A 22,973-nucleotide genomic window follows, 5' to 3' on the forward strand; every position below is an offset into this window, starting at 1 on the left:
AGAATGGGTTCATCAGACCAGGAAGCCCTTCCGCCCCTGTCTAGGCAAGTCCTCTGCCTCCACCAGATCACTGCTTCTGTGCCTTTTGTTGGAGATTACCTTCACTTGATATAGAATATATCAGTGGACTCACACAGTGAATATTCTCATACATCTGTTTTCTTTCACTAAGTAAAGTATTCATCAAGGTCAATATCTATGTGGGGAAGCTTTCCTTTCATTGTTTAGTAGGATCCCAATGCATGAATGCACCATGATGTGTTTATCCATTAATAAGTTAACCAACATTTGGATTTCTAGTTTAAAGCTATTATTAAGAAAGTTGCTGTGAACACATGTGTACAAGATAATAAATGAACAGATATTTTTATTTAGATGGGGTAAATAACCATAAATTGCTGGATTTTATGGTTGTTCTCAAAAGTTAATCTTAATTAGATTTTGCCAAAAGGTATTCTAAAGTATTATTGCCACTTTATATTTCTGCCAGTATTTAAGAATGTTGTAGTTTTTTCACAGTATCTCCTGCATTTAGTACCATCAACTTTAATTATATTTCTGATTATACCCATACTAGAGGATATGCAGTATCTAATAGTTTCGGCTTGATATTTTCTTGGTGATTCATGATGTCACATACCTATTTATGTTCATTTTAGTCATGCAAGGTCTTCTTTAGTTAAGTGTGTATTCAAATTTTATTCCCATTTTGTTCCTCTTTATCTTATTACCAAATTATGTTATTAGAGTTTTATAGATCAAGTGTTTTACTTTATTAATATGTGTATAATTTTGGGGCTGGGGAGGTAGCTCAGTTGGTAGAGTGCTCATCTCGCAAGCATAAGTCCCTGGGTTCAATCCCCAGCACTGAAAAAAAAAATATGTGTATAATTTCTTTTTGAAATTATAATTTTTTAAATCTGTTTCCAATAAGCTCATTCAACCTACAAGGTAAAAAAAATACACCTGGGAGTCAGTTGAGTGTTGGCTGGTCCATGCAGGACTCAGCTGGGTGGACTAACATCGGTTGCAGGTCTGGCTGGACTTGGGTCCTTGCTGCAGGTTGCACTCTGTTCAGCTCCACCTAGATTTTTTCTGGGACCCAGGCTGAGGGGCAGCAGTCATCCAACAGAGTAGCGTTTCTTGGGCCAAGGATATAGCTCAATAGAGCATTCGCCTAGCATGTGTGAGGCGCTTAGTTCAAGTCTCAGTACCATACAAACAAACAAGGGGGCTCTTCTCTTGTTAGCAGAGGCACAAGAAAGTGAGTAGAAATTAGAGAGGAGACAGAGAACTGGCATGTTGTCATTTCAGCTTTGTTCCATTGGCCAAAGCAAGTCATAAGTCTAAGTCAAAGGGCTGGGAATGACTATCTTCACTGGGAGGGACTGCAAAATTGCATGACAGAGATGGGAAATGCAGGGGAAGTGAAGAATTGAAGCTGTTTCATCTAGAGAGAAGATAAAAATCAATACAAGAGAAAAGTGAGTATCGATTCCTAGTGTTAAAGGGGGAAATGAAAATTCCTAGCTTAGAGTGGAGGACTGTTTTTGTTTTTGTTTTTTGTACCAGGGATTGAACCCAGGGGTGCTTAACCACAGAGTCACATCCCCAGCCCTATTTTGTATTTTATTTAGAGACAGGGTCTCACTGAGTTGCTTAGTGCCTTGCTTTTTGCTGAGGCTGGCTTTGAACTCGTGGTCCTCCTGTCTCAGCCTTCCCAGTTGCTGAGATTCTAGGAGTGCACTACCATGCCCAGCTGCATGTTTGGGGGTAATTCATTTTATAGCAATAGATCATGAATGTAAAATTTACAATCCACTTAAAAATAAAATTATAATTATATAAATTTTTGCAGAGAGCTATTTGGCATGATATTCATCTAAAGTGAGTGATGGCAGTTTCTAGGCAGTAGATTATGGGGTGATTTTTCTTGTGACTGTTCTTTTTTATATTTCTGCATTCCTTTTGGATGCATGTGTATCAATAAAGTAAAAACCACAAATAACAACTAGTAGTCGTGTTTAGGTGGAGAGGTCATCTTTTACCCAGGGGCAGAGCAGCAAGGCTGTTTCTACAGGAAGCTGGCACACCATTCCTTCAGACAGTTAGAGCTCTCCTGGGCCTCACACTCAGTGGCACCACAACAGCAAATGATCCACTTCTGAAACTCAGCCTCGTTTTTGTGCATCAGAAGGAACTGTCCCAACAGGATGTAGGCCTGAAAGAAGGGACAAGGCAGAGAGGAAAATGGGAATGGTTATTATAATCCCGTTCAGATGTGCCCTTCCCCCCACCAACCACTGGGACTCATGGGACAATCAAGGGTTGGGATACAGGTCCCATCTGAGGAAGACTGTCAGGGCTTCAGGTGAGAAGTAAGGCCAAGTTCAAGGCTAGTCTCTCTGGGTTGGTTTGGGAGACTGAACCAGAACCTGTCCTCCTCTTCAGTGAGCACAGAAATCCTCTGAGATTCCATGAAAAGGCAGGTTATAATTTAGAAGAGTCTAAATCTAGGGTGGGACTTGGAAGTCCCCATTTCTTTTTTTTTTTTTTTCTTTTTTTTTTTTTCACTGAAAATAGATGTTTTATTAACAGGAAAGTCAGAAAAAAGACGTTCAAACACCTTAAAAACTGGAATTTATTGCTATATTTTAACATATTACTCTTTTTTAAAATTTTAATTGAAAATCATAAATTTACATAGGGCAATATTGTTTGATTCATTCTGTTATTTTTTCCCTCCCCCCCCACCCCTCCCACCCCTCTTTTCCCTCTGGAAGTCCCCATTTCTAACAAGTTCCCAGCAGAGGTTCAGGACAACCTTTTTGAGCAGTGGGCCTAACACCCTTCAGAAACTCCTTTCAGGCCTCTCATTCAGTATTTCTCTCTGCAACACACACACACACACACTCATGCTCTTTTTTCACCCCCACCACTTTCTCAAATGCTGCTAACACAGGGTTCTCACAACCTCGGCATTTGGGACACTGGGTATTTCTATGCTGTGGGTCCATTCTGTGTATTTCAGGTCTTCACCCACTAGATGCTGTTGCACTCTCCCCCTCCAAAACAGTGACAATCATAACCATCTCCAGACTTTGCAACATGTCCCGGAGCTAAATTCTCCCTCTGCTGAGAACCAGTGCACGTGTAGCTGACAGGTGAAGGGCATCTTAGCATCGATTTTTTTTTTGCAAACCACCTGTGTGATCTCGCGCAACTCAACCTGAAGTAAGGACCAGCAGAACCTAGGTCTCGGTGTCTGTATGTTACGCAACCTGCCCTGCAAATGAAGTGAATGAAATGGGAAAACATTTGAAAAATGCAAATTGCTCTTTTGTCCTAGGGGAAGAGCATAAAAGATATAAAATGCTAAGCTTTGTCCTTCTTTCCCTCTTTTCCAAGCCTCCTACTGATGTGTTCTCTCTCTCTCTCGTTCTGAGGTTCCAGGCTTCTTACACTGAGTAGCTACTAGTTTCTCCAGCTCTCCAGCCTGTATACAGCCCTTGTAGGAATATTCAGTCCCTGACTATGTGAGCTAGTCCAACAAATCCCCTCTTATAATCCTATATATTCTGTTGGTTCTGGTTCTCTAATACACTGACTAATACACTTTCTAAGAAGTCTCTGTGGATAACATACATGTAAGATAAATATTAAGTGCACTATCTGCAGCCACTCTGGAAAGCAGTGTGGAGATTCCTCAGAAAGCTTGGACTGGAACCACCATTTGACCCACCTATCCTACTCCTTGGCCTATACGCAAAGGACTTAAAATCAGCATACTACAGAGATACAGCCACATCAATGTTCATAGCTGCTCAATTCACAATAGCCAGATTGTGGAACAAAACTAGATGTCCTTCAATTGATGAATGGATAAAGAAACTTGTGATATATATATATATATATATATATATATACACACACACACACACACAATGGTATATTACTCAGCTATAAAGAATAATAAAATTATGGCATTTGCAGGCAAATGGATGAAATCAGAGAATACATGTTAAGTGAGATAAGCCAATCTCAAAAATTCAAAAGGTGAATGATCTCACTGATAAGCGGATGATGACACATAATGGGGGATGGGAGGGGGGCAAGAATGGAGGAAGGAGGGACTGTATAGAGGGAAAAGAGGGGTGGGAGGGGTAGGGGGGGAGGAAAAAATTACAGAATGAATCAAACATCATTACTCTATGTAAATGTATGATTACACAAATGGTATGCCTTTACTTCATGTACAAACAGAAACAACATGTATCCCGTTTGTTTACAATAAAAATAAATTTAAAAAAATATTAAGTGCACTATGATTCATATTTCTATGGCATTCCCTAGTTTCTAAGTACTTGCACACCAAAGATTTGACAATTTGATTACACCATTATTAACAAGAAGGGCCACGTGGAGAAAGAGATCTTCAAGGACCACATGGCCATAAACTAGCCAAACCACTACATGGTGGAGACTAGAGATTTCACGTCACATTACATGTCCATCTCTTGGGACTGGTTTGGGCACTTTCCAGTCTGGAACCAATGAGAACCAGTGTTCACTCATGACTTCAATTTCTGGACCCTTTCCATTAAAACCCGCTGGTGTCTATTGACTTTAAATTATGCAAAACAAAGCAAACTTCATCTTAACCAAAGGAAACTTTTTCTTTTTAAAGAGAAATCAAATAAAACACTGAATCCCAGCCATAAAATGTACCGCAATGGAATTTGAAGGTATTATTTTACTTATTTATTTTTTGTTGTGCTCGGGATTGAACCTAGGTTTCTGCTCTACCACTGAGATATACCCCCAGCAGGGGATTTTATTTTTAGTCATGGTCCAGTTGTCAAAAAGAGAAAAAAGCCAAGATTTCATGGTGATTCGACACTGTTACTTTAATCTTTTTAGTTTTTTAGCAGTTGGTTGGTATGATCTCATTTTTCACCAGTATCCTTTCATTTTCAGTGGTGAATTTCACAGATATTTTAAAATCAACTGGAGAAACTAGTAGCTACTCAGTGTAAAATCAATAAATGAGTATTTATTGTTAATTGAGCCAGGTGCTGTAGGTATAGGAGGTGCCAAGGTGAATATAACAGGATCGAGAGACATTGAACTTTGTCCAAGGAGAGAAACATTTATCATAACGATAATATTAATAATACTAGGAAGACCACTCCGACAGGCTACACGCTGCTGGAGACACCTGATGCCTTTGAATACATCCGACACTCACATGTGCCCTGTTCATCCCATTCTCCAGGTAGAGTTCTCAGGAATCTAAGAGGTTAAGACTTCTGCCTCTCTCCACCGCACTCTTCCACATCTAAACCATCTGCAGTCCAGTCTGGAGGCTCATCCTCTGCCTCTTTCTGGGGCCAGATGCTAGCATCAGCTGACTGGATAACTGCAGTTTGGTGATTGTAGTTTCCATATCCCACCAGACCCAGCAGCCAGGAAACCTAGGAATGTGTGACCAGCTGGACCCAGGCAAGCTTTCCAAGAATGCTGCAGGAAGGAAGGGCCTCCAGAGCTGAGTTGCAACCTGATGCTCCATCCTTAGCTTTTTCTGTGCATCTTCCAGTGGGTAGGGAAGGAAAGATGACCTACCTTTTCGCTTCATCCCTATGGACTTCATCTTGCTCCCAAGGGAAGCAGGAGTCATGGGCTCACATCATGACTCTGCCCAATGTCTACTTGGTTTCCTTGCTGTCTCCAGAAAGTGAACCCCTAACCTGCCTTCTTGGGCCAAAGTTCTCAGAAAACCAGAAACAGAAGCACAGAAACCCTGAGCAGATGACCCTTCAATCCCACTCCATGGCAAGTCAGGGATGTGCATTTCTTCCTATAGCAGCAAGATGGTGGCTCCATGGTAGACTTGCCCTCAAGCAGGGAGGCTTATCCAGGGGCTTTTCCCAAGTAGGGTGGGAACCACCCCCTTTTTTCACTGTGTTCACTTCTTGCTAAACAGAAGCAATTTAACTTTGCACCAGGGTTGGATTTCCTTAGGTATGACCTGTGAGGTTGCCCAGGGCCCCTGACTCAATTCAATGCTATGCTTTTGCCATCTTAAAAGTCTTAATACATTGGAGCAAAGGGTCTCATATTTTCACTTTTCTCTGGGTCTTGAAAATCAGGGAGCTGGCCTTCATCTGCATTCATAATTTTTTTTTTTTTTTTTTTTTTTTTTTTTGTGGTGCTGGGGATTGAACCCAGAGCCTTGTACTTGTGAGGCAAGCACTCTACCAAGTGAGCTATATCCCCAGCCCCCATAATAAGTTTTGATTTTTGAACCTTCACTCTGATGTGGCCTGGTTCTCTTATCTCAAGTTTCTTACGCTCCCTGGGCTTAGGTCGCCAGCTCCTGAGTGCCTATATGGAATGTACTTCACACCACCGTAAGACTCCATATAGTAGTAACACCGCACATCTGATTTTCTCTAATCAGACATTGACAAGTCTTTGTGTCCACTTGAGAGCCAATGCAACCTTGCAAATCCATTATCTCTGGGTCACTTCAGTTTTAAAACACTGTGCTTTTAGTGTTAATGTTCAATCCAATATAAGTCTTGCCCCTTATTCTCTTCCCTGTCTCCCTGGGACATGCTTATACTATAAAATTATCCATTTATCCAAAATTCAGATTTAACTGGACCCCTTGTATTTTATCTGGCAACCCCATGCAGGGTTACACCCAAACTTATGTGACTGATTCCTGTCAGGGTCCAGATGTCAGGCAGTGAAGTCAAATGTGAGCAGAGAGGACAGGCAGGAACTAGACCCCTCAGTAGCTTAGTCATGGGCATCTTGTGACATAAGAGACACCAGGGCTGACCTCACTGGGGCTTCCTGGTCCTGAGTTCAGCCTTCTCTCCTCTCTTCCAATTACAACAAAGTGACTTTGGAAGGAGATGGAAGATACTGGAATCTGGAGAGTCTTGAGATGAAGGTGACATCAGGCAGGCCGGGTAAGAAAGAGGCAGAGTCTTGCAGGTAATCCATGTCAGGGCAGCTGCATGAGAAGTGTCTCTGTCACACTTCACTTTCAGGGGGGCAGACAGCCCAATGATATGTCCAGATCCTACCACGTGTCTGCCCAGATTCAGATTTCATCTCTGTTATCTCATGTGAGCTTGAGAAAGTCACATATGATCTCTCTGCTCCTCAGTTTCCCCATCAGTGAAATGGAGATGAAATAGTCTATCTTGAAGGATTTTTTTGACTATTAAATGAGATTAAATATATGTGACACACTTAGAGGTGCCTGATGTGTAGCTGCTTCATATGCACAGCAGGTGGGCAATCAAGACATTTACTCCACTCTGATCCTCTAAGTATCTCTCAGAAGGAGGATTTAGGCTCAAGGATATGGCTTTCTAGTCTATAAAAATCTCTAAAACCAATTATATTCTCTGGGATGTTAAAGTTACTTCCATGCTATTGGAGAACCCCCCCCCCCCCCGCTATCTCCAGAGTGGTATGCTCACCCCACAGGGCCCTGCCCAATAACACTGAATTTATTGAATGTGTGCAAATCCACCCACCCAGAATGAGTTTTCCTAGGGAAGGGACAAGTAAGAAGACACAGACACATCCTCTGCTCAGAGGAGTTTAGAAAGAAAACCACAGGCATGTTGTGCCTCTGACATCAGTGTGGGCTCTCAAGCCATGTGTACCATAGTCAACAGTAGGACGACAGTGTACTGATGACCCACAGAAAAGTCAGATTGCTTAGAAAAGGGAGCTGTTGGGTGGGGTTGGCAGGAGGAAGGCTTCCTAGAGAAAGGAGGCCATAAGTGAATGAAGGGGACCAAGGTCCATTTCAAAAGACCCCAGGTTGGAGGAGGGTGGTTCCTCTATGTGCTTATGGTTCGCAGACAGCCTGGCACTAATGCAGGGGTGGTAGTGGGTGTGATAAGGGTGGGGAGCACAGGAATATAAGAGAGAGATAGAGTAAGGCTGTGGCAAGCCTTGACACCATGTGCATAATGGATTTTTCCATTTCCATAATCCCTTCCTATCATAATCCTACTTCTGTCCAATAGACATAGAAGGTGAAACAGCCACATATGTAATATATAATCTTCTAGAAGCCACAGAAGTAACAAGGGGGAAGGAAAGAGTTGGAATGAATTCTAATAATATATCTTATTTTGTTCCATAATCCCAAAATATTATCATTCCAATATGTGATCGATAAAAAAAACTGATAAGATGCTTTATATACTTTTGAGGTGGAGATTCTAAGACTTTAATATAAAAGTATGTATTTTATATTTCTGGGACATCTTCATTCAGATAAGTATCAGGAGGCAGATGTGGTTGGTGGTTACCATTTGGGACCTAGGTCCTCAGGTCAAAGGGAAGAGAAGACACAAGATAACCCAGATAGAGCATAGTTACATTTCTTTTGAGCTCCTGAAGAGACTTGGGTGAATCCAGTTTTGTTTTCTGTGTTTATTTTATTTTATTTTGCTTTGTTTTGTTTTTGAGATAACACCTCACTATGTTGCCCAGGCTGGTTTTGAACTTCTGGGCTCAAAGATCTTCCTGCCTCAGCCTCCCACGTAGCCGGTACTATAGGTTTGTGCCACTGTGATCAGCTAATCAATAGTTTTGAAAGTCATGTTTTAAACCATGAGCTGGAAACCTGTCCATGCCTTAGCCAGAGCTCTGGGGAAAGTGGTAAGGATGTCAGCACAGTCCCCTTCTAGCACCCCAATCTGCTGTTGAAGAAAAGATAAAAGACTTTTATAGGGGTAGGGACAGAGGAGAAGGTACCAGATGTAGGAGCTGGTGAGAGCTATGAAGGAGCCTCTAAGTCCCACCCCATCCAGGGCCACACCCCTAGAGGTGACAGGACACTCAGATCAATCAACAGACAGGAGGCTGGTGCCTCACTTTTCCCTGTGCATGCAATGTTGTGGTATCTCTGGAGAGAGCCCGTGGCTGCGTTCTGAGAAGCCAGGCAAGTAGGTGTGAAGTGACCCACCAGACTGCATCCCAGCAGGTACTTAGAAGGGGTGTGGAGAGAGCCAGTGCCCATGGAGAAGTCCAAGAAAGTTATCACCAGCATGGGTGGAATCAGAGGCAGTTTGCTCGTGGCAAAGACACTGAGGCTCCAGTCTAGATAGGACTACTACAGTCCAGCTACACTTCAGCAGAGGCCAGCAAAGTCTGAGTGGCTTGAGACCCAGAAATATGTCCCTCCTTGTGCCAAGTTAAGGTCCCTGACAGTCAGTGAATAAAAACACAGGAACCTGCATTTTCACCAGCTAAATAGGAGAACACCCCACTATCAAGATCTGCCTGCCCCAGATGCTCTGATTTCTGGCCTTGCCCAGGAATCTGTAGCACATGATCATCTTATAAGAGCCACATCTGTGTTTCTTCCTGGGTCTTCCTATGGGCTCATCCTGACTCTGGACCCTGATACAGGGTCTCACTACCAAACCTCAGTGTAAGCCCTCTCCCTGCCTGGCATAACCACCTGGAAATTCTTGTGTAGTTTGACAGTATAATTCATGGTCATTTTTATTTTCACTCAGAATCTCAGTCAGACAATATCTCCCAGAGCTTCTGTCTCCTCATCATCACCTAAATAACAGGTGAAGAGGCTCAAAGCAGAGGATAACAGTGAAATCCCCAGTGTCAGTGCCAGGAATCCATGGTTCTAGAAATGCACAGGACTGAGGGTGGGGCACTGGACACTGTGCCAGTCATGCGGGCCTGAACACAAGAGGGGCATGTGTGTATGGACCGGGATGCACATGAGCAATCCCTATAGCCCTGACTATGTAGGCAAGTTCCCTGGTGCCTGAAAATCTTCCATTTATTCATTCATTCCTTTATCTTCAATATATCTGACATCCCAACTATAATCCTTATTTAAAACAAAGTTAAACTGGAAAAGGCAAAACTATGCACATAGAAAACAAATGAGTTGTTGCCAGAAACTGAGGATGGTGAATATCAGGACACAGGGGAATGACTATGTTGGAATGGTGGGATTGTTCTGTGTCTTGATTGTGGTAGTGGCTACATGACCATCGAAACTCTTAGAACTGTGTAATACAAAAGGTGAAATTTACTTATGTAAATTATACTTAATAAAAAGTGTTTAAATGCTAAGCATAGCTCAGCAACAATAATAAAACTCCACAATTATGGAAACATTAAATCAATGGTGGTAGACATCGGAATAGCAGTTACTCTGGGGATAAGGATGGCACTGGCTGGGAAGAGCAGCAAAGGCACCATCTGGAATTTTGAACATGTCAGATCACTGGTTCCAGATGGTGTGTACATGGGTGTATCTATGTATGTAAAAATTCATTGGTCTGAACTCTTCACATTAATGCACATCCCCATAATTATGTTACACTACAATAGAAGAATAAAAGGAACAATCATTTTTTTATAAAGGAATGCTTCATTTAAAATTTCTGTCCTAATCAGACTTGCCCACTTCACTACCTGCTTGGGAATGTCTCTAGCTCCCTAATCAGGGAGGAGAATCCAATCTACATCAACTGCGGAGCTCAAGTTTCCCGATGATACCACCTAACTGGATATTAAGTTGGATGGGAGATCAGGGTGAGATTCAGAATATATAACAACTGGTCCAGCACCAAGTGTCAATCATGAAACCGTGGGCCCAATGCATCAGATTTGGGTGCAAACCAACAGAATCATCAGCCATGCAGGCAGTAGAGTTCCCAGTCTCTTTGAGTGTTTCTATAACATTGTCCTGCCTGGTGGTGTAGATTGGGCTTGAAAACTGAAAGGGGATTCATAGCAGTAGGTCGATTGAGTTGGTGCCTCTTGACTGGGGTTGCAAGGCTGTGTGAATTCCCAGCCTCCTTTGTAAATACTTGCTTCCTTTGGGACTTTTGCCCATTCTCTCCTGAGGTTCCAAGCAGCATTTTCAGTCCCATAAAAGCAAATAACTACATAGAATATTCAGGGCTATAGTTTTGATGTGGTTTTCTCCCCTCCCCCATGCATGGCTTGGAGGCTTGACTCCCAGTGTGGTGGCATAGAGGTGATGGAACCTTTAAGAGGTGGGGCCTAGTGGAAGATGATTTGATCAAGGAGGGCATCACCGTTGGAAGGGATTGATGTATTTCTCATGGGACCCTCGTTAACTCTTGAGAGAGCAAGAAATTGTTATTTATTCTTATTCTTATTTATTCTTATAAATAGAGCAAGAATAGGGGCTGGAGATGTGGCTCAGTGGTAGAGTGCATGCTTAGCATGTGCGAGACCTTGGTTCAATCCCTAGCACCAATAAATAAATGAATAAATAAATAGGAAAATAAAAGTAGCCCCCTCCCCACCATCTGGTTTCTTGTCTTATCGTGTGATTGTGCTTCCTCTCAAGGCTCCTGCCCCAAAGTCATGTACTATGTTGTGATGTGGCCAAGAGAGCCCTCACCAGAAGCCAAACACATTGTTCAACCTTGGACTTTAAGTCTCTCAAACTATGAGCTAAATAAAACTTTTATCTTTATAAAGTACCCAATCTCAAGTATTTTGTTATAGCAATGGAAAACAGACTTCTATATTCACATTCCACTGGATATCTTGAGGTCATTGTTGGCTTGGAAATGACATCTTAGAATAACTCACATCCCCTGACTCTGATGTAGACCACAATCTGTTGGTTCTCTGCCTGCCACTGCTGTGCTAGTGCTCTGACAGGGGCAAGTGAAGTTCCATAGGCCCCTTCATGGGAGCAGGGAGTGTACCCACATCATCTGTTCTGATACTGCCCCACACTCTTGTGGTGAGCCCACTTCTGTCAAGCTCTTAGTATTTGAACACCTAGCAAAGCTTACCCAGCCCTGTTTCTCTGAGCTAAAGTAATTCTCTTTGCCTATCATCTACAAGTCCTTGAGTTTTCTCAAGCATGTGGGGTCAGTAGCACTGAAGCATGTGGCACCTTGCCAAGTGGCAGCTTTGTTCTCTGATGGCTCCTCAGAAGGACACATGGCTGGGGCTGCCATCTGGCAGAACTGGGGGAAGAGAAGAAAAGTTGAAGAAGAAAAAACAAATTACCTTGGTGAACCCTTTGGTAACCAAATTGATGGCAAGCTCACGGCTGACCCCATCCACCCAGCCAACATCCTTTTCTCCAATGGGTTCGGAGAGGAAGGCTCTCAGCCTAGGAGACATGTGATCCATCTCCTGCAACAGCAGTGGGGAAGAGAAAGAATTAGGAGATGCCTGACTGCTCACAGTGTGAGTGGACATTAGGGAGCTCCCTCAGCTTATTAAGGGATTGGGGGCAACAGATGGTAGATTTCCTTCCATCACCCAACATATACTGGGGACTTTAAAATGTCAGGTACAGTGCCCTGCACTGAGCACTTTACACTTCTATTCCCACTTGGATGGGCAAAGAGATGTGTAATGATGGCTGCAGATGAGTTAACTAAATCCCCCATGAAAAGTGTATGCTTCACAATATGAACCACGTTATGTTCCCGTCCAACTCTTTCTACCCCACGTGTTTAAACAGCCACTTTTCTTTCCTAATTAATCGACCCTTTTCCTAAACCACCCAACACTTTTGTCATACTTTTATTCTAGCATTTGTCATATACTATCATAGTTATTTGTTTGCTTGCAAGTAACAGGAAACTCTTCAAACTGACATTGTATAATGACATCCAGGGGTGAAGGTAGATATGGTACAATCAAGGTTGCAGTTCTATTTCTCTATGATTCTTTTGACATTCCCTCCTTGAATTGGCTTCAATATCTGTTGGTTCCCTTCATGGTGGTGAAATGACCACTCTAGCACTCATATTCTCCAAAAATGTCACATCAAAAGCAGGAAAAGAAAGAACTCATTTTTCAGAAGTTCTAGGCAGATGACTCATCTGGTATCTAAGATCTGCCTGGGTCCCTTAGTGTGAGCTTACTGGCAGCCTAATGCCCCAGACCTAGATCTAGGAATGGAGTTGACTTTCTCTAAGTCATATGAGCTTTGAGTTTAGGTGTAGTTACCTGAAAAAAAAAAGTCAGGATAATTATCCAGAGAAGGGGAGATGGGTGTTAAAACCATAACCATAATGTTCCACCAAAAGTCTACTTCTGGCTATCTAATATCCACATAATACTCTTTCCCTTATATAATCATCAGAAATACCTATACCTGGGTGTTTTAGTCAGTTTTTTTTTTTTTCTGCTGTGACTAAATTATCTGACCAGCACAATTATAGAGGATGAAAGGTTTATTTGAGGGCTCACAGTTTCAGAGGTCTCAGTCCACAGAAGGGTGGCTCTATTCCTCAGGTTCAAGGTGAGTCAGAACATCATGGCAGAAGAGTGTGGCAGAGGAAAGCAGCTCACGTCATCAGGAAACAGAGAGAGAGAGACTCACTCTCCATATACAAAATATATACCCCAAAGCCACTCCTCAATTGCAATCTCCTCCAGCCACACCCTACCACTTCAGTTACCACTCAGCTAATCCCTGTCAAGGGATTAAATCACTGATTGGGTTAAGAGTTTTACAACCCAATCATTTCTCCTCTGAACCTTCTTGCATTGTCTCACACATGAGCTTTTGGGGGACACCTCATATTCAAACCATAACACTTGGCTAAAGTAGACTCACCCCCTTCCACAAAGGGTGCAACCCTGTGATTCATCTAGTGATGATTTCAGATTCAAGGTCATATTGTTGGGGAAGGTACATCTCATGCTTCATCCTGTCTGGAGGTAAACTATGAACAAAATTCCAAAGTTCACTACCATTAACATAGCCAACAATGCTAAAAAAAAAAAAAAAAAAAAAAAAAAAAAAGTTAAAGGATATCTTAAATAAGAATTTCTCTTTACAGAGGGAAAATGGACAACATTCAGTAGCCACACAATATCCTGCTCAGTGGAAATACTGAAGATTCCCTGAGTTGAAGGTAAAGCAAGTTCCTCAATCAGACAAAATGGCAGCCCCAATTCTGGGTTTGGGTGGATTTCCTTCTTTTACTGCACTGCCCTGGTAGCTGTTAGCATTGGAGTGGGCATGGGGTTGATGCCTTCCCAAGAAAGTCACTGTGTGTACAAGTTCAGGGATTGCCTGAGGGATGGGGTACTCTCAGGCTATAGTTCACCACTTTCCTTGGAAACTCAGACTTAAGAACTTAATGCATTTCTTCTATTCAAGTCCACAGGCTGCTAGTTAGAACTAGAGATCTTAGGTTGGAATCCTTGAAATACCAACTGGCCTCTGTGCCTTACCCAAACCCTCCTGGCTCCTCAGATTAGTGGTGTCTTCCTTTGTGAAGTAGGGAGGCCCCCCAAATTTGCTCCTTATCCCTGAGCTATAACTCAACTGCATCTTCACAAATCAATTGTGCCCTTTATTGAGTTTGATGTCCTTAAGATGAGATGGTTGAGGGAGGCCTAGGAATGGAGGGAAATGTTTTTCCAGAGCCCCCATCGTTTCTCCTGTTAGGTCCTCCATTGTTGTCTGTGTTCTAATTTTACCAGATAAATCAGATTTTCCAACCCAGTAGGACTGGTTTATCAATTTCCTGTCACTTTAGACTAATGACCACACTGTAAGGTCTTCTCGTAGCAAGCTGTATTTTCTTCCTTCTCCATTTTCAAATGGGCCACCTTCCTCCTAAATTTGAGTCTTCTAGGATCCTAATGAGGACTGGCAGTGGTAGCAAATATCCTGAATATTTCCTGTAAGACCTTCACTTGGTGTGGACTCTATAGCATAAGATCTGTTTTCCAGGTTGGCCATTTTGCTGAACGACGGTTACCATCTTCCTAGTTTGAATAAAGACATCCTTCCTGTTCTTTGCCTGAACATCTCTTTGCAACCAATCTCACATTTGAGGCTTGTCCACTGTAGCATCCCTGGTACCAGATTTTGTGTCAATTTATTATGGAAATAACAGAAATCCAGTTCAAAGTGACTTACACAAGATTTTTAGTAGCACATGCTACCAAGAAGTCCCAAACAGATCGGATGCGGTTTCACCAAGGCTCCAGCTTGCATTTCTCTTAATTCAACCTTCCTTTGATTATCAGCTCAGTCCTCAGCTTTACTCCTTCATGGAGCAGGTTGCCAGGGCCTGCCATTGCTTTCGTAAGCTGTGTTCCCCTCCCTCGCTCCCTCAAAGGAAAACACAGAGCTCTCTCCCTACAAGCCACAAATCCAGGATATTTCCAATCCAAATGGTCACATGTCAACCCCTAAAACAAAAATTATCATCTGATGTGCATGCTCTATCTCTGGGTTCAGAAAGCTCATGGGACGCAGGGGTGAAGAGAGTGGTACAAAAATTGAGATAGTTATTATGTTACTGGGTAGGGTTACCCCATACTATTGTAGGGGATTATGTTAAAAAGGGTAGCCCAACATCTACTACATATTCCCCAACAGATCATGAGGCCCTTCAAGGGCTGTGACTACCTCCTTATGGCTTTTCCCCCACCCAGCCCCAGCCCCAGTGTCTAGTACTGTACTTGGCATGTGGTAAGCACAGGGCATAAGTGATTGAATGTATCCAAAGCCTCCCTCCTTTTCACAATCCTTGTCCCGTCTCCTGCTCCACCCTCCAGATCCTCCTCCATACCTTTCTGAGCCTTCTGGTTCTACGGGACGTTTTGGAACACTTCTGATGGAATGAAGCTCTGTGAGAAAAGATGGATCCAAAGGCACTGATTTTAGAAGTTGGGGGGGTTCCTAAGAAGAGTGATCTGAATGTGCTGGTGGAGTCTAGGAAAGGAAACATAAGACAGGAGACTTTGTTCAGGGACTTCTGATACTGAGGTTCTCAAGTACACAGATGTGAGAACTGTAACTATTATTTGGAAGACATTGATCTGGCTTCGTCTGTGAAAACAGATTTTCTAAAGACAAAAGTGTGTTTAATACAAGCATTAACTGATGAACTCCTCAGTACCCATGGCACTATGGGATGACAAATTGGGATTGGTGGCCCCACTCAGGGACAGGCTGGTATAAGCCCAGGATTTCTGAATGAGGGATAACCTGGAAGTCTTAACAGTCACACCAATTTTGCTGAGGGAAAATTCCACCCACTATCCATGTTGGCCATCTGTTAAGTTAAAACATCTATGCCTTTTAAACTTTCTAAGAATAAATGGAAACTACAACATTGTTATCAATGCACCAGCAGCATCAAAGACGGTAATGATTTGAAACACCTTGTGTGTGTTTGATTTTTCTCACACTGGACTCATTGGCTCCCTTAAACCCTCACCTATAGGGTAGATAGGCTGTGATTTATACTTTCCAAAGACCCCACAGCAGCTTGACTCCAAAAAAAGATCTTCACATTCTCTAGGATGACTTTGGTTACAAGAGTGGTTCTCAACTAGAGGTGATTTGGCCCCAAGGGATAATTTGGCAATGACTGGGGACATTCTGGTTGTCATAACTAGGAGAAGGGAAAGTGGCATTGGCATCTAGCAAGTCCAGGGACACCGCTAGACTTCCTACAATGCACAGGACAGCCCCCACAATCTTGGCCCTAACTGTCAATAGTGTTGAGGTTGAAAGACCCTAGGTTACAAGTAATAGAAAATTCTGACTCAGATTCTCTTAAACAGTAAGTACATTTCTAATCTCATATAACCAGAAATGTTTTGATGACACAGACCCAGGATTTGGTAAGTCAGTGGCTCTGTGTTAACCAGGACCAGGCTAGCTGCTCCCCCAGGTCCAAGATACCAACAGAATTTGCTCAGAATTTTCATTCCAACATGAAAATGTCTAAGGAAAAGGAAATACCATGTCTTCTTAGGTGTCCTTAAGGGGAGGCAACCTTTCCCTGAAACTTCAGCAGAATTTTCTTTAGTTTCAATGACCAGAAGCAGGTCATATGCCCAGGCATAACCTAGTTACTGGTCAGGGGAGTGAACCATCATGGAAGGATGGATGACTATCCCTTTAAGCGTATGGCTACTCAGGGAATGTGGGATTCTGAGAGGAAGGAAGGGAGAAAATGGATTCTGGATAGGATGACAGTGTCTGATACATCTTCTAAACTCTGGTCAACTCGGGCTTCTTAAAGTTTAGTGTATGAAGCAAGCTCTTCAGGGCTTCTTGTTAAAAAATGCAAGTTCTGACCTAGCAGACCTGAGGTGGGACTCATCTGATGCATTTCTAGCCATCTCCATGGAGATGCTGGTGCTGCTGGTCCACTGATCACACCCTGACTAGCAAGTCACTAAATGATACCACGCATTCCTTTTATATTATTTATTAAGTATGATGAAACACACATAAAATTGACCATCTTAACTGTTTTTAAGCACAGTGGTTCAGTGGTGTTAAGTGCATTCACATTGTTGTGCAAAAGGTCTCCTGAACGTTTTTCATCTAGCAAAATGGAAACTCCATACCATTAAATACTAGCTCCCCATTTCTCCCTTCCCCAGCCCCTGGCATTCACCCTTCCACTTTCTGTCTCTATGAATTTGACCTCTCTAGGTATGTCATGTAAATGGAATCTTACAATATTTTTTCTTTGGGGATGGAATGTAGCTTAGCATTAGAGTAATTGCCTAACATGTGCAAGACTCTGGGCTTAATGCTTAGCATCACACATGAAAAAATCATTCCTTTGTCTGGCTGATTTCATTTTGCATAATGTCCTTAAGGTTCATCCATGTTGTAGCCATGTATCAGAATCTCCTTCCTTTTTAAGGCTGAATAATATTCCATTATGCGTATACACCATATTTTCCTTATTTTTCATCTGCTAATGGACACTTGGGTTGCTCCCAACTTTTGGCTAATGTGAGTAATGCTGCCATGAATATGGGTGTATCAATATCCCTTCAAGACTCGGCTTTCAATTCATTTGGGTTTATAGCCAGAAGTGGGATTGCTGCATCATATGGTAATTCTATTTTTAATTTTTTGAGAAATTGCCACACTGTTTTGCATTTGGCTTAAACTCGACAGCACGTTAGATTCACATGGGGAAGATTTACAAATTCCTGATACTTTGGTCCTTCCTCCAGAGTTTGATCTGATTGGCATGGGGTAAGACCTAGACATCAGAATTTTTAAATATTCCTTTAGTTATCTCTAATATGATGCAAAGTTTGGAAATCAATGCTTCCTTGTCATTTGCCTCTTTCTCATGAAGTTTTGAGCAAGGATTCTAGGTTTGCTAGGATGATAGAATTCTAGCTACGTAAGATTTTATGGCAGGATCTGCAGGTCTGTGTTGCCATAAGACACATATTCCCCGACTCCCAGGCTGTGTCTAGGCCCCCAGAATTGTCAGGCACCTGAGATCCCTATTAGCTGTCAATAAGAAGACTTAATGATTACCTCCAAAGGCTTTGAAGTCAGAACACTTCTGAGCAGGCAGACCTGCTCCCATTTTTTTGTAATTAAAAAAGATTTCTGTATTTCAAAGGGAATTTTACCTGTAATCTATTTATATCAAACAGATCAAAGAGGAGAACAATTCTGTTGACTAGGGTATTAGGTGACATCACCATCCCCATCACCCCTTGTGCTCCCTGAGAACCATCTCTGATCTAGCCTAACCCCTTCATTGCACCTATCAGAAAACCAAGGTCCAAGAATTTAACTATCTTGCTCAAGACCATGTCCTATCAAAGCTCCCAGAATGGAACATCCCCCTTCTAAAGCGTGCATGTATTCCCTGGGTGAGCTTCAGAATTGACTGCCTTGCCAGATTAAGCACTTGCCACCATCTGACAGAGTCACTGCAAATGCCTCAATATAAGCTCACTAAGCAAAAGATTCCCATGTAATGGGGTGTTCTCTCAGTTACTTTATTTTGAACCACAAAATGTTCTTTGGGGAGGATACATTTGCTGGGAATGACCTCCATCGATTCTGGCTTTAGATGCTTAGAGAATCACCTGATTAGATAAGGAATCAAGGAGTCAATGGAATTTAATCACGATTCCCAAGGGAATGAGGTCTCTACTGCAGATGTTTGATGTCCTTTAAAGGTCATTTTAAAAAGCTATATGCAAGGTCTTTATGAGAAGGTGGGCGCAAATACACCCCTTTCAGATAAATGGAGTGGGGTGGAGGACTGCTCAGATGCCATGCAAACGGATATTTGGAGCTTAGGATGCAATTTCCAGTGGGGGCATTATACAGGAATTTGTAAGTGACATCTCTCCACAACCACCACTAGCTAGAAGTGAAGTTTTTATTCTCTAGAGATTGTATGAGATGCAACCAAGAGACTTCCATCAGAATACTATTGCTTTCTTGAAATGTGAATGGAAAAAGTATGGTATTTCTAAATATTTATCTAATCTGTGATTTGAAATGGATGTAATTAAGTTATGAAATCAAATAGTATATGTATGAACATTCTATCAATATCCCTAAAAATTAGACTATTTTATCTAAAGTCCTAAAAGTTTACATATTTGAATGACCAAATTTTCTCAGAGTTTCATTCTGAGAAAATGAGGGATTATTTTATTTTCGTGTTTGCTTTATATTTGGGCACATACGAGAACTGAGATGTTAATACTTAATCTTCACTCTTAACTCTCGCCCTTTATTGAGGATGATTACAGGAAGTATTTGAGGGGAAAAAATCTACATATGTGGTGAGGTAGTCAAGAATGCTACCATACACATTTTGTTCTATAAAATAGTCTTCAAGGTATATTTCTTGTGGAATTTAATGCCAAGTGAAAAAGTATAAATTTCAAAATTGGTATATTTCTACCTTTATGATAAAAATAATTTGTAAACGTCAACTTTCCCTTTTTACTTATCAACACATGATGATCAGCTAGAAAAACTAGCATGGATTAACACCTCCCTCACCTTCTAGTTATATTTTCTTCTTTGACTCAGTACCTACATTTTTCTCTATCTCGATTTTAAAACTTAATAGCAGGAAAATACCAAGTTTGAGGGGAACCTCAGCAACTTAGCAAGACCCTGTCTCGAAAGAAAAAAAAAAAAAAAAAAGAACGAACTGGGGATGTATCCCCAAGTACAAAAAAGAAAAAACTCAAACCAACCAAACAAAAAAACCTTAATGTGCTGAAAATACACCCCTTTTAGAATCTGTGTTACTATATAGTCAAAGCATCAAAGATACAAAGAATATATCTCATAAGCCAAGCAGATTTATGGGGACATTCAGGATTCACCCATATACCCAAAAATATGGTAGTCTTGTAGCAACAAGGAAGGGAAGGGAGCCAGGATGAGAACCATCTCAGGGATACCCCTGGAGAGGTCTGTGGGCCTTTGGGCTCCAGCATGATGCAGATGGGAAGCCATATTGTTGGAGCTGGGCCTGGATGGAGCCGGGACACATGCTCATTCTCACTCCATCAGGATCTGAGGGAATACAGCCTGGCAACCCATCCATACCACTTACTGGCTCTCTAGATCTCTGCCCCCATTCTTCAAAGCTACAGCTTCTTTCTTCAAATGACCAGTCTTTCGCAGAGAAAAAAAAAAAAAAAAAAAAAAAAAAACATAAACAAAAAGAAGGGTAGTAATGTTCCTATGACATTGAGGTCCAACTCCTAGGAGCCACCATCCCCTCAAGCTGTTAAGGGTCTGAAGAGACACTGCAAGACTGAACTCATATATTAGGAGACATGTCTTTCTTTGAGAATGGAAGGGTCTCAAGAGCTTCTGAAGAACTCCACTTTATACAGTCAACTCCAGAACTACCTTTCAGGGTACACCATGATCACTATGGTATCCTGAGGCTGGTATTTGACTATGCCTCATCTTCTCAGGACATATAAGTTATTTTCTCTATGAGGATTGTTCAGCTGGTGGAATCTGAGCCTGCCGGCAGCCATCTTGGCCACTGCCTGTGGAAAAGCCACTGAGAAGGAAGTCAATACAGAGGAAAGCAGGTAGGAGAGAAGGAAAGGGACAGACTCCCCATAATAATTTGCATGCCTGATCTAGCCATGCCTGAAGGCATCTATCCTTGGATTTTTCAATTATGTTAGACAAAGAAAGCAAAAATGGCATTTTTTCTTGCTTCAGTTTAAGTTGGAATTACATTATTTATACTGAAGAGCCTTCCTTAATAGACACTCCCCATATTCATTCATTCACTCACTCATTCAACAAGGGTTTATGGAGTACCTACTTTAATGCCCATGCTCTGTGCTAGCCACAAAAGTATCCATATTCCACCCAGAGACTTTGGACAGGATCAGTCCTACGGCGTAGGCATCAGAAACAGAAATCATATTCCAATGACCATTAATGTTCATCTTTCAAAAATAAAGGTGATATTTCCTTTCCCTGCCTTTAATTCTGTTTCTACAATGAAAAACAAGATCTTTTATTCCTCTGCTCTTTGTTGGCTTGCACACAATCCTTTAATTCTAGATCTTTCTCTTGATTGTCAAGTGATAACCAAATAAATGCAAAGGTTTCTAGAACTTCACTGAACTTTGTTTATAGGCAGGAGTTAAGTCTAAGAGTCAGTAGGAAGGGCCTTTTGCAGATACCTCTACGAAAGAATGTTCAACCAGTCCATCACAGGATATATCAACTAGCTATACAAAGGACATTCCAGAGGTAGGGACTCACCTCTTCAGGAAACTAGGAAAGGAGAGTATGGGCCAAGTTTATGGACTCCAGACTCTCCTTTTAGGCAAGCCAGATCTGAAGGTCACTACTGATTCCTGATGGGGTGGCTGGGTTGGGATAGGAGACCTAAGTCAGACTCAGGTCAGACTCAGGTCTCATCTCAGTTCTGCCCATGACTCGCTCAGGGACCTTGAGCCAGCTACCTCTATTTCATATTTACAAAATCAGAGGGCTGGATACATCAGAACTCATCCTCCTTGTTCCTTTCCAACATTTTGTCTCTTTGTTAGTTTACAGTCTTTAGATGGCACAAAATTCATATAGACCCACAATCCCTACTCTACCATTTTCAAATCCAAAGAGCTCTAGGATCCAGAAGATTTTTGCTTTTGTTTTTCTTTTGGTGAGGGGTACTTATTGAGCAGCCAAACCTGCCCTGCACTGACATAAGACTATTTATAGTCTTTATTATCCCATTTAGTGTAAATATTTATACATTTCACCACAGGAATATTAATCGGTTTGTTTACAGGGGGTTGAGCCAGACTCCACTGGGAATATCTGGGATACACAGAAAAGGTACATATGGCTTTCCTAGAATTAAAGGAAAAACAAAATCTGAACTCCTTAAAACTTCTGTCCCCCAGAGTTTCGAGAAAAGTCTTCATAGACTTATACCAAGATCACTGAGCCTGATAACCTGTTCAAGACAACTTGTAATGAAAAAGAGGTCACTTGTCCTCTAGCCTGTTCATATCCCACTACACCTGTCCCATAATTCTAAGTTTCCCAGCCCTCTTTCAGAATATCAGCTACACAGTTATGCACTGCATAAAGGTGTTTTGGTCAGTGATGGACAGTATATATGACTGGTCCCATTGTAAAGTTACAACAGAGCAGAAGAATTCCATCATCTAGCGGTGACATCACAGCTGTCTTAATGTCATAGAGCAATCATTTCTCATGTGTTTGTGGTGAACCTGCCAGTCATATAAAATATAGCACATACAATTACGTACAGTACATAATCTTTGATAACAAACCCATTAATTGAAAATTTGAAAATGGTAGACTAGGAATTGTGGATCTATGTGAATTTTGTGCCATCTAAAGACTGTAAACTAACAAAGAGACAAAATGTTGGAAAGGAACAAGAAGGATGAGTTCTGATGTAGCCAGTACTCTGATTTTATATAACCTTTGATAATGATAACTGCTATTGGCTTATGTATTTACCATACTATACTTTTTATTAGTTCACTGTAAAGTTGTATTGTACATGCTATGGTTTGGGTGTGGTTTAGGTGTCCCTCCAGGGTCTACTGTGATTGATGACTTGGTTCTCAAGATGGCACTGTTAGGAGATGGCAAATTGGGA

General features: G+C 41.8%; 1 protein-coding gene across 3 annotated transcripts in view; it reads right to left on the minus strand.

The window, feature by feature from the left end:
* Positions 1-317: 317 nt before the first annotated feature.
* Positions 318-22,973, minus strand: part of BANF2 (BANF family member 2) — a 55,561-nt gene continuing 32,905 nt past the window's right edge. For all 3 annotated transcript variants that reach the window (XM_079129629.1, XM_079129628.1, XM_079129627.1), the window contains 3 exons: positions 15,615-15,757; positions 12,073-12,201; positions 318-2,221 (listed from right to left, as the gene is read on the minus strand). In XM_079129629.1, coding sequence (XP_078985755.1) covers positions 2,075-2,221; positions 12,073-12,198 — 273 coding nt within the window. In that variant the 5' untranslated portion in view covers positions 12,199-12,201; positions 15,615-15,757 and the 3' untranslated portion in view covers positions 318-2,074. The remainder of the gene's footprint in view (positions 2,222-12,072; positions 12,202-15,614; positions 15,758-22,973) is intronic.

This window comes from Sciurus vulgaris (assembly GCF_902686455.1).
Source record: "Sciurus vulgaris genome assembly, chromosome: 2".
NCBI classification, from domain to species: Eukaryota; Metazoa; Chordata; class Mammalia; order Rodentia; family Sciuridae; genus Sciurus; species Sciurus vulgaris.